Here is a 16,763-nt window from a genome sequence, read left to right on the forward strand (position 1 = left end):
CTCAGGTTCCTAGCAAAGGTATTGAGTATTGTACAAAACTGAGGTTAGTAGACATAGTAGGAAGTTTAAGGGAATTAGCCAATATGAGGCTTAGATTTCTGATAGTGTTCCTCATAAGCATATCGACATATTTGACATCTCACCCAACACTGTTACATGAGCTCTTGCAGAATCCTCCAGAATATTATTTGGGATCTTCAGAGATATTTCTTCTACTTTAGGCTGGTCTAAAATAAGTAATAAAGTATTTATACAGTAGTATTAAAAGTGTAGTATGCAGAAATGAGCTGATCAGTCAAAATTCGACTTTGCCTCTTACCGCTAAATTCCAATTGCAGAGAAGTTATACTTCATGAATGGATTGTCCTTTATTATGCTCCAGGGTGTCTCCAAACACCAGAGGATAATAAGCGCAAGATGTGAAAAATGAAAAAAATACTTATACTCACCTCACCGCTCAACTTTTCGGACACTCTGCTCCTCACCGTCAACCATTTGGTACTCAGCACATCTACTTATCACTGCCGCTCATGCTAAAACGCGCAGGTCTCTTCACTCCAGGTCAGGATTTCCAGCTCTGATGAGGCCCGGTAGGTTCTGAGAACACATGTGTAAGGTCACTACATCATAATGTCACAATGTGCGCTATGACCTTGCGTGCGCATGCGTGTAGACATCCCGAGACTCATCAGAGCCAAAAGTCCAAGCCAAGTGATAGGAGGCCCAGGGTCTTCAGCAGGAGAAGATGTGCTCAGGACCAAATGGTTGACGGTGAGAATCGGTGACGTTGGAGAAGTGAGTTGTAAGATAAGTATGAGTATAAGTATTTTTTTTATTGCCCTCTACTGCAGCCACTTTGTTGAATCCACACAAGTGAATTACAAAAAAATAAATAAATCACAAATTGGCGAATGTGGATTTATCTAATATTCAAGCAGAACTCAATTCCAATTGAATATTTTTTGCTCATCTTTAGTTGCATGTTGTCCTCTGAAATATTGAAAAGGCAAAATAACAGGTTTCAGTAATTACGTGACCAAAGAACAAAAGATCACTTCCTATGCCAACAAAGATCTCTGGAGTGACAGAGGTTACAAAGGGTGACTATGTCTTATTTTACTATTTTATCACATGCTTTTTTATATATTAATCCGCTGCTGATTCACGTTAACAGCACATAACAGTTTCTAACTTGCAGAAATCGCTATCTGGAGGCAGTATTTCTGGACAGCAGTTTGGTCTCTTAATGCATGGATTGTATCTATCAGAATCTAAAGTTATTTAGATAATTCTATATTGTGAGTAGAATTCTGGAAAGCCACAGATATAGGACTATAGTATGGCACAGGAGAGGGTTGAGGCTGCGCCATGTGCAGTACTATTCATCTCACATGTATTAATGATCTCAAACTTACTAGTGAGAAGATAGATTAGAAAACTGGAAGTTTAGACAGTAAGGTCAATCTTGATAAATGTTTTAGCTTGAAATATTTATTTCTGAGATTTGTGATAAAAATAATTGGGAAGATTTAACAATAATATAATACATTGGATACTTTCACATAATAGAAAAATAATGGAAAATATAGCAAAAAAAAACTGTATCACGGTGGTGCCAATGGCAAGACAAACTCTTTTAGCCTCCTAATAGCTGGCACATATTGTTTATAAATAATGCACATTTGATCACTCTTCTTGAGGCTATGGTCACACGACCATTTTTCTCTCATCCCAGAAAATCGGTCTGATTATGCTTATCTCACTCTGATCAGAGTTTGGTCAGAGTATGATCCGATTTGCACGGATGTGGAGGAAAAAAAGTCTCTACCTTCCCCATTCAGTCTCTCTGTGAAAATCAGACGGCATGTGGATGTCATTCGAGTGCACCTGATGTTTTCCATGGACCTATAGACTTGAATGGCCAAGTGTGATCTGATAATTGGACACAACTCATGCATGCTGTAATTTTTTCCTTGGATGGACTCGGTCCGAGGAAAAAAACGGACATGTACATGTGCCGCATAGAATAACATGGGGACAAGTACTATCCATCATCCCCATCCCCGTTGTCTGTACGAGACCTAAAGGAAAAATATCATCAGGAAATGACCTATTGTTTAAATAAGGATTTTGTTGTTAAATTTATTTTTTTAAATTTTTTTTTTTTTTTTTTCATATTACGATCTTTCTTCAAAAACAAAAACAAATTTGTAATCTTGCAATTTTCACACTGGTCACTGGGGAAATGTAGATTTTTACTTCCTGTCACTTCAGGAAAAGTTTACAGCAAGATTCCCTATTATCAGAGGCAGGGTTATAATGGCAGGTGACACCTCTATATACAGCTGATAACAAAGGATCCAAAAATCACAATTGGTGATGTCTAATGTACATGCGTTGCTTACTGAAACAATAGGAAGTTACAGCCTAAAAAATCCATAGTGGCCGGTGTGAAAATTGCAAGAGTTCTATTTTTCTATTTTTTACTGTTAATACAGATTGTGATAAACTAAAAAAAAAAAAAACAAAGAAAAAAAACCTAATGCCAAAAAAGTAAAGAAAAATAGATTTAACACAAAAATCCAATATAAAAAAGCACTCCCATCAACGTTTTTATGATCCTAATATATTGCAATCATCATATTATATAGCACTGTTTACTTGCTATTGCTCATTTTGCCTTTCTACCCAGTTAACTCTTCTCTTTTCTGTTAGGTCTATGACATCATGTGATTAAAAACTGACTAGCTGAATCTGTCTAAGACCCACGTAGAAACAGGAAGTCTCTTTAGCCTGAGTTATCATTAGAACTACAATTCTACATCACTGCAAAGTCCAGGAGGAAGCAGGGCAAGAATGGAACAGCTGGTTCAGGAGTTACAAAGAGGGTGAAGGTGGGCTGCCAGGGATTTCAGTGAAGTAGAATTGTAGTTCTGATAATGACTCATGCAGACTTCCTGTTCCTACATAGATCTTCAAAGGATTTAGTCGGTTTTTAATAACGTAATGTAATAGAAATAATGGAAAACAGAATAATTAACTGGGTAGAAAGGAAACATGAGCAATTGTAAGTACACAGTGCTATAAAATATGATGACTACAATATATTAATAGGATAAAAACTTTTATGTGAGTTTCTTCTTTAAACAATAGCTAATATACTGATGATAGTTTGCTTTAACCACATATCTTTTTACAGCCTTTTACAAAAAAAAGGGGAAAAAAATTGTCCATTCATATTAAACTTGACGCACATCCTGTACTTCATTGCATTAAATTTCCATCACTGGTTAATGTAATGTGCCTTTACCTCCATCTGTGATGCAGATCAGAGAGCTGTGTGCTTTCTCCTCTAGGACACCTCCAGGCTAAAAAGACCAAGAAATCATAATTATTATTTTTTATTTAATAATAATAGATATATTTATCAAATGTAGAATATTAAAGGGGTATTCTCATCTCCATGATCCTATCCCAATATGTAGTAGGTGTAATAATAATAATAATAATAATAATAATAATAATATTAGCAAATATCTCCAATTAGAAGTGTAGTATAGTTTTTCTGATTCGCTATGTCTCTTTCCTCATGTGCAGGTATCGCAGGACCTTAGGAATCCATGGTTATGACCACTGATATAGTGAGTTAGCTAGTTGCTGGTGGTCATAAACATGGATACTTAAGGTCCTGCAATGCCTGCACATGAGGAAAGAGACATAGTGAATGAGAAAAACTATACTACATTTCTAATCGGAGGTATTTGGTAATATTATTATTATTATTACACCTACCTCATATAGGGATAGGATCTTGGAGATGGGAATACCCCTTTAAGGGTAAGTTATATTTTATGATAGTTTTTTTTACAAGTCAGCCACGTGTCTGAACAAGTCCTTGCTGTCTCAAAATGTGAATTATTCCTCCTCAAAAAGAATGGTTGATTGTAAATTCTTGTGGATAGCCACAATAACAGTTGGTGCTGTATAAGATCATTATAAGTAAGGGTATTCTTCTTATTATTATTATTATTGTTAGTCATTTTTATGTATGTGGTAAGTAACCCCTCATGGCGAGACCAGAAGCCAGAAGTGGAGCAGCGTTCTTTAGAATCTATGTGGCCATTCAGCTTCTAAATTCAGTCTGCAGAGCCTGGATGATAGATAGGCTGAACATGGTGAGACACATCGGGGTAATAATGTAGTAGAAATGTACCAAGTTGGACTTAGTGGGACTTTTCGCTTGTTCAAGTAATTTTTAGAAAATTGCAGATGGGCAGCAATGTTATTTTTGGAGAATGGCTTTCTCCTTGCAGTCCTGCCATGCACCTCATTGTTCAGTGTTTTCCTCATGGTTTACTCATGCCGATTAGGATTAACTAATGTGATAGAGACCTTTAGCTGCTTATAGGTTACCTTGCGTTTCTTTGTAAACTGCGGACTATTATACATTTTGCACTTAGAGTGATCTTTGTTGGTCAATCACTCTGGGGGAGCGTAATAATGGTCTTCTTCAATCCTTCATTTGTACACAATATGTCTGACTGAAGATTGGTGGAGTCTACACTGTATAGAAGTATTTTTGTAACCATTTTCATCCTGATGAGCATGAACAATTCTTTTTTTGAGGTGGTCCTCAAATATCTCATTGCAATGATACACTTTCACAGACGTGTTGAGAAGATCAGACTTTGATAAATCCCTGTTTTGTTTTAAAGAGGACCTTTCACCAAATTTTACATGTTGAGCTGGACACGGAATGTAATAGATGCAGAGTGGAATACAACGTTTTTCGTTTCGCCTCACTGTTGCGGAGATATTAGCAATCAAAGTATATGGCATCTAATGAGTTACATTTTGTTAAGTCCAAGTGAGTGTTATCAGATAGCAACTCATACAGGGAGAAGAAGTGCACGACCCCAGTGAATACACCCACTTTGACTTAACTAAAGTGAGAGGCAAGTTTAAAAACAAACAAAAATGTTTTATTATGCTTTTCAGCCACTATTATACAGTGTGTCAAGCTCATCATAAAAAAAATTGGTATTTTAAAATATTAAAATAAAACAGGTCACCCACTCACACCTGATTGTCACCCCATTGATTAAAAACACTAGATTTTAATTTCACCTTCAAATTATCTGCTACAGTTCACATTCTTTTGCCACTCACAGGTATGTGTAATTGAATCATTGTATCATTGTATTCATTTAAAAAACGACAAAGCCTATTGTTTAACCATTTGTTTAATTTAGTTTTCTTAACCAACTTTTAGGACTTATGTGAATCTGAAGTAGTTTTAGGTTAAATGTATGCAGATTTATGAAAAACCTCTGTACATATAGGGCTTGTGAAATAAATCTTTGAGTTAATTGAAAGACAAACTAACAATGATTCAGGGTGTCAAGGGTAGAATTAATTTCTAGCTCATTTTGTGGAAACCAAAATGTTGCACACTCACCTGTACTAGTACTTTCTTCACAATGGTGTCAGTTCTGCCTTGCTTAGGCACAACAGGGATCTCATTTCTACAAAATTCTTTAGTGTCTATGACTTCTGTTTTTACAGAAATATTTACTTCTCCTGAAAATGCATTTACATGATAAATTATATAATTAGAAAAAAGGCTTTAAATCAATAAAAAATAAAAAAAAAGCAAAGGCAATGAATATGTCATAGCTGAAGATGATCTAAGGCAGGGATGTCAAACTCAAACACACAGAGGGCCAAAATGAAAAACTCAGACAAAGTCGCGGTCCAACCAGTCTACAGTATAATGGACCCCACATAGTCCTCCATACAGAATAATGGGTCCCACATAGTCCTCCAAACATTATAATGGCCCCATAAAGCTTTACATACAGTATGATGGGCCCCACATAGTCCTCCATACAGAATAATGACCCCAAATAGGGGTGGTGGTTCTGGTGTTGCATGCCAAACATAATCACACTGCTGGCCAGATCTGACCCACAGGCCAGAGTTTGACATGTATGGTCTAAGGAGTAAAGTTTATCCTTGTGGACATCACCATGTTGACACATGACTTATCGGCCATCCAATGTTCCCTTGGGAATTTAGCTATCCAAATAGCCTTTTTAGAGAAAAAGATGACAGGAACTATAGTACCATTAGTTGAAAGAGCCTAGCAACATGTCTTAGGATAAGAAGGCAAAATAGAAACTCAATGTACAGATACATGCTTTGAGGTGCTTGTTCCTCGTGAGTGCAAAACAGAAATACTGTTTTTTCTGGGTGAGAGGCCTCTAATGGGTGCTGTAAGAGGTAATGTTTCCCATTCTGGAGAATGCCAAGTCAGCATTAGGATACTTATAAGATGAGCTCTCTGAAGAGGCAATTGGCATAGCTGGAGCTGAAACAAATATATTTAAAGGGGTTGTCCACTACTAGGACAACCCCTTCTTGAACTAAATGTTTGACCCCAATAAAATAAAAAAACCTATATTCACCTCCCGTGCTGGTGCTGTTCCAGTGGTGTCACCACTCACGGTCCCAGGGCTGTGATGAGATGGAATGACACATGGTGCCCGGCGCCCAATCAGCGCTGGCGTCACTGTCCTCACCTCCTGTTGAAATGAACATGAAGAGGAAGTCTGGGATCATCTGTAGTCCGGACTTTTGCTTCATGTTTAGTTTGTACAAAGGCAGGGCAGTGATGCCAGCACTGATAGGGCACCGGGCACCACGTGTCATTCCACTGCATTAGAGCCCTGCTAACATCGCTGGAATGGTGCCAGCACCAGAGGTGAGTATAGTTTTCTTTTATGTTATTGGGGCCAAACATTTAGTTCAAGAAGGAGCTGTCCTAGTAGTGGACAACCTCTTTAATATAAAGTATGTGCTACTTGGTCTGTGTTGTTGGTGAGATGCAGCTGGGACAGCAATTTTCATGGAATAGGACTCTTTGATTGCAATAGAAAATAAGTGAAAATCTCCAGCATTCGCCCTTCGTATAGGTAAAAAATCCAAGTAAACAGATAAGAAGCCAATAAAATACAGAACATTCTGGTGCAAAAAAAAGCCACATAGCCTGTTTCGAACCACATCATGTGTTGGGTTCTTAGTCCTGGCAGGCTTAGCCACATATTTGAGTCCTTGTGTTTTTATCATTAAAGTGGAAATCCATCTTCCTAAGCAAGGTTTTTAAGACAACCACTTTAAAGTATAAGTCAGTCGCTGGTTTCCTAACCTTAAATCAACAGCCTCAAATATGCCTATGAAGCTCTTGTGTTTTGGTCATGGGACCCGTGGCTTGAAACTCAGACATTTGCAACTGGCCTAGTGCAACTAGTAACCTTAGTGGGATTTAAAGGACTAATCAAGCATTTTTTTTTCAGTGGTGCTACAAACCTAAGGTCCCTGACCTGGGTGTTATACTTATCCGCCCGCAGTCTGCACCTTTTATTGACGCCGCTTCAGTGACCGCTACTTCTAACTGGTTGGAAGTCAGAGGTAATGGTCACAAGTGCTCTCATAGACTTACATTGAAAAATGACCTCCGGCTTGCTCCAGCAAACACTGGAGCGATCCGGCAGGTCACACACTGCTGAAGACCAATGGGAGCAGCGACAATAGAAGGTGAAGACTGTGAAGGGCAAGTATAATACTTGGGTCAGGGACCTTAGATTAGAAGCACCATTCCAGCCCTGCAATAAAAAAAATGTTGGAGTGATGCTTTAATTTCATATCAAAAGCATGAGGGCTCAGATGTTGTAGCCATGGGATAGGCGGGGACATACTGCCGCACTGCCATTGTGAGACAACAAGGTCCTATTATACCTAGTTTTGAGGCTTTCAGGTTCCAGTAGAAGGTTTTACTCTCATCCGCACAGACACAGCTGCTATATTCACAGTCAGCACAATGTGTCTCTTCTAACTCATCGGTGGTCTGCAGGGTGGTGTGCACCTGACAAACAAAGGGTTAAAAACTGTAAAAATATTATATACTATAACTCCTAGCTAAAAATGCATCTACAAAAGTAGGAAAAGTAAGCAGCACTCCAATGATTACCAAAGCAAGTGGACTTTATTTAGCCCGCGTGGCATGGCGACGTTTAGGTTCACATGAACCTTTCTCAAGCACAAGACCTAGAAAAGCATGGAAAGCTGCTGCTGCCCCATGGCTGGAGGAAATGGTTCTTCCAGATGTATAATGGCAAAAATTAAAGCTGTCACAATTATCCAGGTTGTGCTGTGGGAATGACCAACGCGTTTCTGCACCGGACCGGGGCATTTCTCAAAGTATAAAAAGCAAGCGTGAAACATTTGGTTTTTATACATTGAGAAAGGCACCGGTCTGGCACAGAAACATGTTGATATTGATAAAATCCTTTTTATAATCCCAATGCTCTTTATTCCCACAGCACAGCCCGGCTAAACTTGACAGTTTGCATTTTTACCCATTGTCGGTTAACGCACAAATAATCGAATATCCTCTATTATTAATTATAGTGTGATTAGTGAAATCCAGAAAAATAAATGGGGATTTGATCTGTACAGCTGAAGTAGATGGTGGATGGATGCTCAGAATCTGTTCTGTGGTGAACTTTAGTGACATCAGTAAGACACTGGATTTTGGGCACTATATCCAGACCTGTCTTTGGCATGATTGACCCTTGCAAGTTATACTTTATACATTGTCACATTAATTACCTTTATACATTGCTTCAGGTAGTTAAAGACTAAAGCTTTCAGTGTAAATGTCTCCCCTCGGACAACAGAATATGGGAGGGTAAGATCTACAAAGAATGGTTGGAAAACTCGTAGGGACGATGAAGGAGAAAGTCCAACTCCATTGGGTCCCAAACAAATGGCTCCAGCATTCCAATCAGTGATTGTATCAGGAGCTTTATGGTGGATTTCAGCTCTTCCAGATTCTCTAGATAAAACAAGAATATAAACGGATTTGTGCAGTAATATTTTAGTAATTGTTTAAAAAAAAAGTTTCCTTGCAGAAGCTCAGAAGACATATAACTGGGTGTATTATCCTGATCAGAGGGGTCCGACTGCCTGGAGTGCCAGTGTTCTACATTATGAGATGAAGGCTGTGAAGGTGAAGAAGGGGCTTTTATTTGTTGTGTCACATCCAGATAAACCAGATGCTTCTTCACTAGCAGGGAGTTTCATCAGTCAATCCGCAGTGCACCTTTGCCTGTGTGTGCATTTGACCCAATTCAACCCATCCGATGGACTACTGTGTACAATTAAAAATAATCTTTGGGTATTGAACTATTGACTACAGTGGGGAGAGTGCAGTATGTTGTGAATGAAATCAAAAAGAAGAAAAGGGATGTGCACATATTGCTTTTATATGTAAATCCCTTTTCTTCTTTTTGATCTCTGGCTTTTTGGTATGCATAAGGTAGATCCCTTTGTGTATGGGTGGTGCCAGCTAACATAAACTTTTTATAATGTGAATGAGACTGCAATTATTTTATTGATTAATTTAAATTGGGATGTCAGCATAAAACTGAACAATGCTGAACTGTAATATCAAATATAACCTGTGGATTGCTGCGACGCTGTTTTGCCAATCCAGGTCAACCCAATGAACGGTGGCCAGTGATGTCAATGAAGTAAATGACAAAAAAGGCACAAAGCAATGGGTGTGTCTTTGTCGTTTCCTTATCTTGTCAACATCTGATATATTATTAAAAGCATTTTTTTTTCTTTTATAAAGACTTTAGTATAAAACTTACCCAAGAGCCACAAGTTCCCAAATCCAGGTTTCGGGGAAATATGTTCTTATTCTTTCAATTTCTTTTGGCTCTAGTGAATTTATGACGTTATCTTCTATAGTAAATGCAGAGCCTAGTCATTAGAAAAAATATACACTCAAAGATAAAAAAAGAAATCGAAAAATAACGAAAAAAAAATCGCATTTCATGTCACATTCTACTGAACAACAAACAGAAACAGATGAAGTTGAAGCATCATATTAAGGATTGTTGTTCTACAACATCAGGATGAATATTTATTTATCTTGGTTCCTATTCTGACCATAGTGGAGATGCTGCCACTTTCTCCGCCATTGGCTTCTCTTAGTTTCCACCAGGAAATATGCTGGTAGACCATAATTGTAGTCATGATCAGTATTCACAGACCCCTGGCCACACCCCCGGAAGAAGGCACAACGCCGAAACGTGCATAGGGGCAGCGGCACCATAGACTAAGACATGTGAGTAGTGATAGTGATGCGCCCCCTGGGCCGTGTGTGTGTGGGGATACCCGGAACCGGACCCGTTGTGGATGCAGGGGGTTGTAGTCCTTGCGTGGTGGGGACCAGGTCCATGCCCAGGGCGGTCAAACCAAATGGCCAGTCTCTATGCTGAATGTCCGACTACGCCACCCATGGATTGCGGTCAGAGTGAACCGCTGCTGCAGGGCAGACCGCTGAGGCTGTTGTTGTGGGTGCAGCAGAGGGTAGTATAACTCCCCACGGGAGGAGTACAGCCTCAGGGCAGCAAGTGCAGATGTTGGGGGTGATGGCGCGCGGGAGCAGCAGTAACGACACAGAGTCCTGTAATGCAGTCCAGGGTATTTACTCACAGTTCTTTATCCACGTTACTACAGCTGGTCATAACGTCCCGCGTTGCACTGTGTTCACCAGGTGAGGGTCTCGGCCTACTCTCAGATAACTTTGGAGCGTTTCACAGGACCCCCTTTATGTGTCCTTTCTCTGGCCTGTCGTACCCCGCCAAGGACCTCGCTTCTGTCCGGCTGCCTCCGGCCTTCTCTGGTCAACATGGGTGCCGTTTCCCTGACCCTATGTGGTGCCTTCCTAGCGGGTGTAGCAAGGGGCTGCGCCACATAAAATTTCACAGCCTCCGGTTTCTAGCTGAGGGTAGTTCCCCACCTCCACTAGTTTCGGGGACCGGTCTCCCCCTTTGGCCTGACCCCCCTACGCAGGTAGATTCGGGCGTGCGGTGGCGACTCGCCGGTCCACACCCCTGGGGTCCCTTCGATCCTTGTTCCTGGAGCCTACTCCTGCTCCTCTTCCTTCCTTCTCCTTCCTCCAGGCCCCGGCCTCCCTCTCAGGCCTGCCTGCGGAGCAGAGCCCATGCAGAGCCTCTGCTCCCACCTACTGCTCTCTCTTCTTCTCTGTCTGGACTCCAACCCAGAACTAAGATGGTGCCCACTTTTATACCTCCTTCTCAATACACCCAGGAACTGCCCCCTCCCTCCTATGCACTACAGGGTTCCCCCTTCCTCGGTGTTCCCTCCCCCCACTCCAGCCAGGGACAGGGACTGTCGTGCTCTACTTGGAGCATATCGGTCTCCCTGCCCCCCGGAAAAGTGGTGTAATGCATGCAGGTGTCGGGGTCCTGATCCACACTCCATCCTTACCTGGAAGTGAGATATCGCACATCTGGTTGAGATGCAATACCTCTGTAGCGGCCGAACCCTCGGGGCGCTACAATAGCATACTTGTATATGCATTTAGGTGTGGGATTTTTTTTACGAAATTATATAATGCACTTTAACACCTATCTGTGGTCTAGACATAGGAAGTATATATTAATTTTTTGAGTGAGTACTTTGCTCTACCCCTCTTGACTGTCTGTACCGTTATTTATAAGCTTCCTCCTCATGTGGACATCTATCCGTGGTGCCTTTCTTGGGCCACCACTAAGATATTTGTTGCCATTGTAATTTTGAATGTTTTTAACGATTTGCATCAATAAAATTTATGATGTTTTCAGATATTGTTCGTTATATGTTTTTCTCCTTTTTGATTTTACAGACCCCTGGCTGTTGACAGGCATCTGTATGATGCCTCTATATAGAGCACCACTGCACATATGTGAGCAGAACTAAACAAAGATGGCTTCTCAGCAGGGGTGGAGTCTGGGTGTAAGGCAAGTGGGGCAGTTGCCCCATAGACCGCTTGGCCAGTATGTTAAACTGGTCGCTAACTATGGAAGTACATGAAAAAATGTTTCTCCTAATTCAGACCCCACTGTATATCTACATTACTCAATCCTTGGCTCTTTTCCTGTGTCAGCTCACCCGCAAGGTACAAACCATTCAGCAACAAGACGTCTGGAGCTGAAAAATAGTCAGGATCAAGGAGGATCTAGAAGTATTCCCTACAGTGTGGATTTAGGTATCTGATCTGGTATCTCCATTAATTTACCCTACAATATAGGGTCAGAATTGAATTAGGGTTTTAGTCTGTGGTCTTAAAGGGAATCTCTCAGCAAGTTTTGGATAGGTAATCTGAGCACACAATGATGTAGGGGCATAAAATCTGATTCCAGAGATGTTTCACATATTACCCTGTGTGTTTTGCTATTTTAATTAATTTAGTGTTTTATCAGTTGGAGATTATCTCTAGAGTACTAGTCATGTGCCTCCTGATCCAACCATGCTCTCACCACTGATTAGTGTTTCCGTCAATATACAATGTACACAGAAAGTTGTCTATCAGTGGTGTGGGTGGGGTTAAACACAGCTCAGCATTCTGAGCACTGCTAGATCTGCACCAGATAAAATTGATTGAATCATAACTGCTGTACTAACTATGTGATATAACATGGAAATCAGGGTCTCTGTCTCTACATTTTGTTGTTGTCAGTTAACATAGAAAAAAACTGCTGACAGATTCCCTTTAATTAATTTAAGGTTTAGTCTGGGGTCAAAATGTATTTAAGAGTATGGTCTTGGGTCTGAAATAATTTTTGGTCTGAGGTCTGAATATATTTGGGTGTATGAATATATTTGTATTGCCTTAGAAGCTTTGAATGGCTGCAGAAGCAATGAGTTAAGGATGTTCTAGCAGAAAACTCTCCAATGGTCAGGAGAAGTTATAATAGTGGTCTGGACCAGAAAGAGGAGAAAGGTAAAGCGAAAAACTTCAATGAACCATGACATGTCCTATGAGTCTCCGGATTTAAAGTGGACCTGTTATCTTTCCTGACATGTCACAGCAATTCTTTGTACAGTATCACTGATGAGTTAACAAGCACCAATGAGTTCTACAGCATCTTTACAGAATAATTTTGTTGTGGGATTGTTGTTCTCTGTTATTCTTCCTGGAATTACATGAATAAAGCCTGGGCTACATGGGAATTTTGGACTGAAATAAATTAATTTTAGCTACAGAAGTACAACTTCATCTTCCAGGAGAAAAAAAAAGAGGAAAGACACAATGCCAATAAAAGATGCCACCAATTGTTATTTCATGGGTAATACAAGGACAATGGAGTGGATAGATGATCTCTGATTCTGAATCTGATCAGGGCCGTATTCTCTTGTATTGTCTGCAACATGTACAACTGGTATCTGGCCACTATGTGTTGGTATCATTGGCTATACTCAGCTTGAATAGTGAATTGTTGATAATACTGAGGTTTTACTATGTTCCACTTTCATCCTCCTTCTTGTATTTGGCATTACGTAGAGGCCCCGGACAGGTCCTGCATGACCCCCAATTCACCAGCATTTTCGCATTTCTGGATAAATTCCCTACCTATCAATCCCTTTATAGTGTTTGACACATTAACAGTTTTAGAAAAAATATTTCTAAAGTTTGTTTTTAATTTTTTAATATGCCATTCACCTTTTGACCAGTTCATGGGGCGTTTTTTTCCCTCAGACTTGGCAGCCCACTCAGCATTTTATCACGCCCCTGTGGATGGGATAACATGATTTCAAGAGCCAGGCGTCATCGCCAGCAATCTGCAAAACTCGCTCATGTGCTTGAATTTCTTTCATACACGTTGATGCGCCTCTGGAGCCGGGTGGACGCTTCCTGGCTTCGGAGGCGCACTGCGCATTTCCGGAAGAAAAGAAGAAGCTTGATTTACGGTTCCTCCTGTGATATCAGGTATCTTCTCTGCTTCTGGACATGAGCAGTGTGAATCCGAAGCCAGGAAGTGTGCACCCGGCTCCAGAGGCGAAGTGGTGTGTATGAAACAAAGTCGAGCACATGCGCGAGTTTTGCAGAGAGCTGGCGATGGCACCGGCTGTTGGAAGTCATGTTATCATGCCCATAGTTCAGTGATAACATGCTGAGTGTGATCAATAGTCCGGGGAAACTACTTTTGAGTAGTCAAAAAGTAATTGGCATATTAAAAACGGACTTTAGAAATACTTTTTCTAAAGATTTGTTAATATGTCAAATACTATAAAAGTACTGTTAGGCAGGGAATTTATACAGGATTATAGAAATACTGGTAATTTGGGGGTCTTGGGGGACCTATCAGGTTGACCTTTAATGGAGAGGTGAAGAGTGTAAACAAATACAAACTAAACTTGATGAAACACGTTATACATCAATATTTTTCTGCCTCTCCGTTCCTCCTACAATTCAAACAAAAATGCTTCCATTCATTGACCGGAAAGAGAAATCTTGAAAATGGTTAAAAGATTAATTTAAAATTTTAGAATAATTAGTGAAATGTATTACTGTATGTAATAGTAACAACAAACATATAGTCTCCATTTCTTCTATTTGAGTATAAAGATTTTTCTTAGAAAATTACATCTATAACGAACTTACCATCATAATCCATTGTCTCCATCAAATATGACAATTCATTACAATACGGAGGCTTCTTAATCTCTGCACTTGTAACTATTTTTAAGCGCAGAGCCTATGAGGAAATGAAATGTAATGTGAATTGATCATATATGGGACAGTATGTTTTTCAGCAATGCGCATTTCTTTTCCTAGTTAAAAACCATTCAAAGTGCACTCTCAATTGTATTAAACACCACTTCAGTGTGGGTTTTTTTTTTATTGCAGATTTGGAGTCGTGCAACTAATCTAAATTCATTGTACTTAGTCTCATAACGTGGTATTTTCATTATCATATCAAGTTGCAGAGGAAACTAAACTTGACAATTAAATTGAAGATTTAAATTAATAGTAAAAAGTATTTAAAAACTAAATGTAAAATACAGAATTCCTGATTTTTTTTGTTCATTCCACTTCCACATATGTAAAGGAAGTGGTCAAAAATTCATATATAATATAAAATAGTGCCACTGAAAACTAAGCTTAGTAAAAAAAACATTTTTTTGTATTTTTATTAGTGTTGAGCGAGTATGTTCTGTTAACCCTTTCGCCGAGTACGCTCGGGCCGAGCTCCGAGTATTTATAGCTGCTCGGTGATAAGGTTGAATCACTCCCGTGTGCATGATTTGATACTGTTTGACAGCTTTATTACATGTGAGGAATGTGTAAGAAATAGACATTCCTCCCATGTATTAAAACTGTCAAACAGTTGCAAATCATGCACACGGGAGGGATTCAACCATATCACCGAGCAGCTATAAATACTCGGAGCTCGGCCCGAGCGTACTCGGCGAAAGGGTTAACAAAACACACTCGCTCAACACTAATTTTTATCAATAGAAAGTCAAAGTTAGTTAATAAATTATGTGTACTATAAAATGGAGCCACTAACAAATACAATTCATCCAGCTAAAAGCAAGCCCTCATAGTTTTCATAAAAGAGAAAAAAAAAATTATGGCTCCTAAATGTAACAAAAAAAAAGAAAAAGAAAAAAAAGTTGGTCATTAGGGCCAAAAAAAAGGTCTTCTAGGTTTTTAAATGTGATGAACATAACGCATAATAATATAGATATTTGCAGTTTATGGCCTCATGTACACAAACATAATACAATTCCATAAAACTTAATGAGGAGCCATTAGACCGCACTCATAAAAGTATAAGTACTCCTATTATATCCCTGTATGTCTCCGATAGAGGCTGTAATGGGAGCACTGATCATGGTCATTTGGAAGCTCTAAAAAGGGCTACTACAAATAAGATTGGTACTAGCTGCTCTGTTTTCCAGATCCCTTGTCTTTACCCTTTAATCTCTATATTGAGATCTGGATTTAACAGAAACCGCTAGGCTGGAGCTATGGAGTTAGCAGCCATTTGGTGATGCCAGCTTGCAAGAAGAATGTTCTGGTAGTCGAGTCAGAACCAGGCGATCAATAAAATGACAAAATCACAAGGCAAAAGAGTAGTCAAAAAACAAGCCGCAGTCAAAAACAGGAATGTCTACAGGGAGTCAAAGCAGGACACTGAGATGTTCTCTTGGAGCAAGTCAAATTATAACTGACAGTGGACAGCAGGCTTTCAGGAGATTAAATAGATTGCAGCCCCTCCCAGGCCACACAGGAGGAAGCAGACACTGATAAGTTAACTCATGATCTCCCAGTAAGGACAGAACAAGTACCAGAGTATATGGCAGGCCATGGCCCTACTATCAGTATTTGGTCAGTATTCGGTCAGTATTTTTTCTCAGGGGTGGGAGCCAAAACCAGGTGAGGAACAATCATTGAAAAGGTATAATAGAAACAAGTCAGCAATTTTGCATTTATCATCCACTTCTGGTTTTGGCTCCCACTCCTGAGAAAAAATACTGGCCGAATACTGACAAAATACTGATAGTGGGGTCATGGCTGAACTAGAATAGTCTCCTTCCATCGCCTGCAACAAAAGCGTGGTGCCACCTGGCAGCAGAAGCAGAGACAGGAAGGGCAGACACTGGCACAAAGGCATACTATATCACATGTGGTATTATAAAATTATTTTCCCTTAAAAGCATTTATTCTAGGAAGAATGACCTTAATTATTAAGTTGCATGAAAGCACCATATTGCAGCAGATGGAGGGACTCATTGAGCCTTTGTACAGCCTCATATACGCCTGTTTGTCGTATTCATGAGGATTGAGGACCAATATTGAGCTCTCATTTTTTAGGACATTGGCTCACTTTGTACAC

At 39.8% G+C, this 16,763-nt stretch overlaps 1 protein-coding gene across 1 annotated transcript in view; it reads right to left on the reverse strand.

Annotated features, from left to right (window-relative positions):
* The window catches only part of LOC141273396 (alpha-2-macroglobulin-like), a 155,210-nt gene that overhangs the window by 91,573 nt on the left and 46,874 nt on the right, over positions 1–16,763 (reverse strand). Inside the window, exons 17-23 of the mRNA XM_073685164.1 lie at positions 14,522–14,615; positions 9,717–9,828; positions 8,671–8,896; positions 7,798–7,924; positions 5,459–5,580; positions 3,311–3,368; positions 144–227 (exon numbers count right to left, since the gene is read on the reverse strand). Coding sequence (XP_073541265.1) covers positions 144–227; positions 3,311–3,368; positions 5,459–5,580; positions 7,798–7,924; positions 8,671–8,896; positions 9,717–9,828; positions 14,522–14,615 — 823 coding nt within the window. The remainder of the gene's footprint in view (positions 1–143; positions 228–3,310; positions 3,369–5,458; positions 5,581–7,797; positions 7,925–8,670; positions 8,897–9,716; positions 9,829–14,521; positions 14,616–16,763) is intronic.

Source organism: Phyllobates terribilis, unplaced genomic scaffold, assembly GCF_046119375.1.
Source record: "Phyllobates terribilis strain yellow unplaced genomic scaffold, ASM4611937v1 Scaffold_5__5_contigs__length_657084704, whole genome shotgun sequence".
NCBI classification, from domain to species: domain Eukaryota; kingdom Metazoa; phylum Chordata; class Amphibia; order Anura; family Dendrobatidae; genus Phyllobates; species Phyllobates terribilis.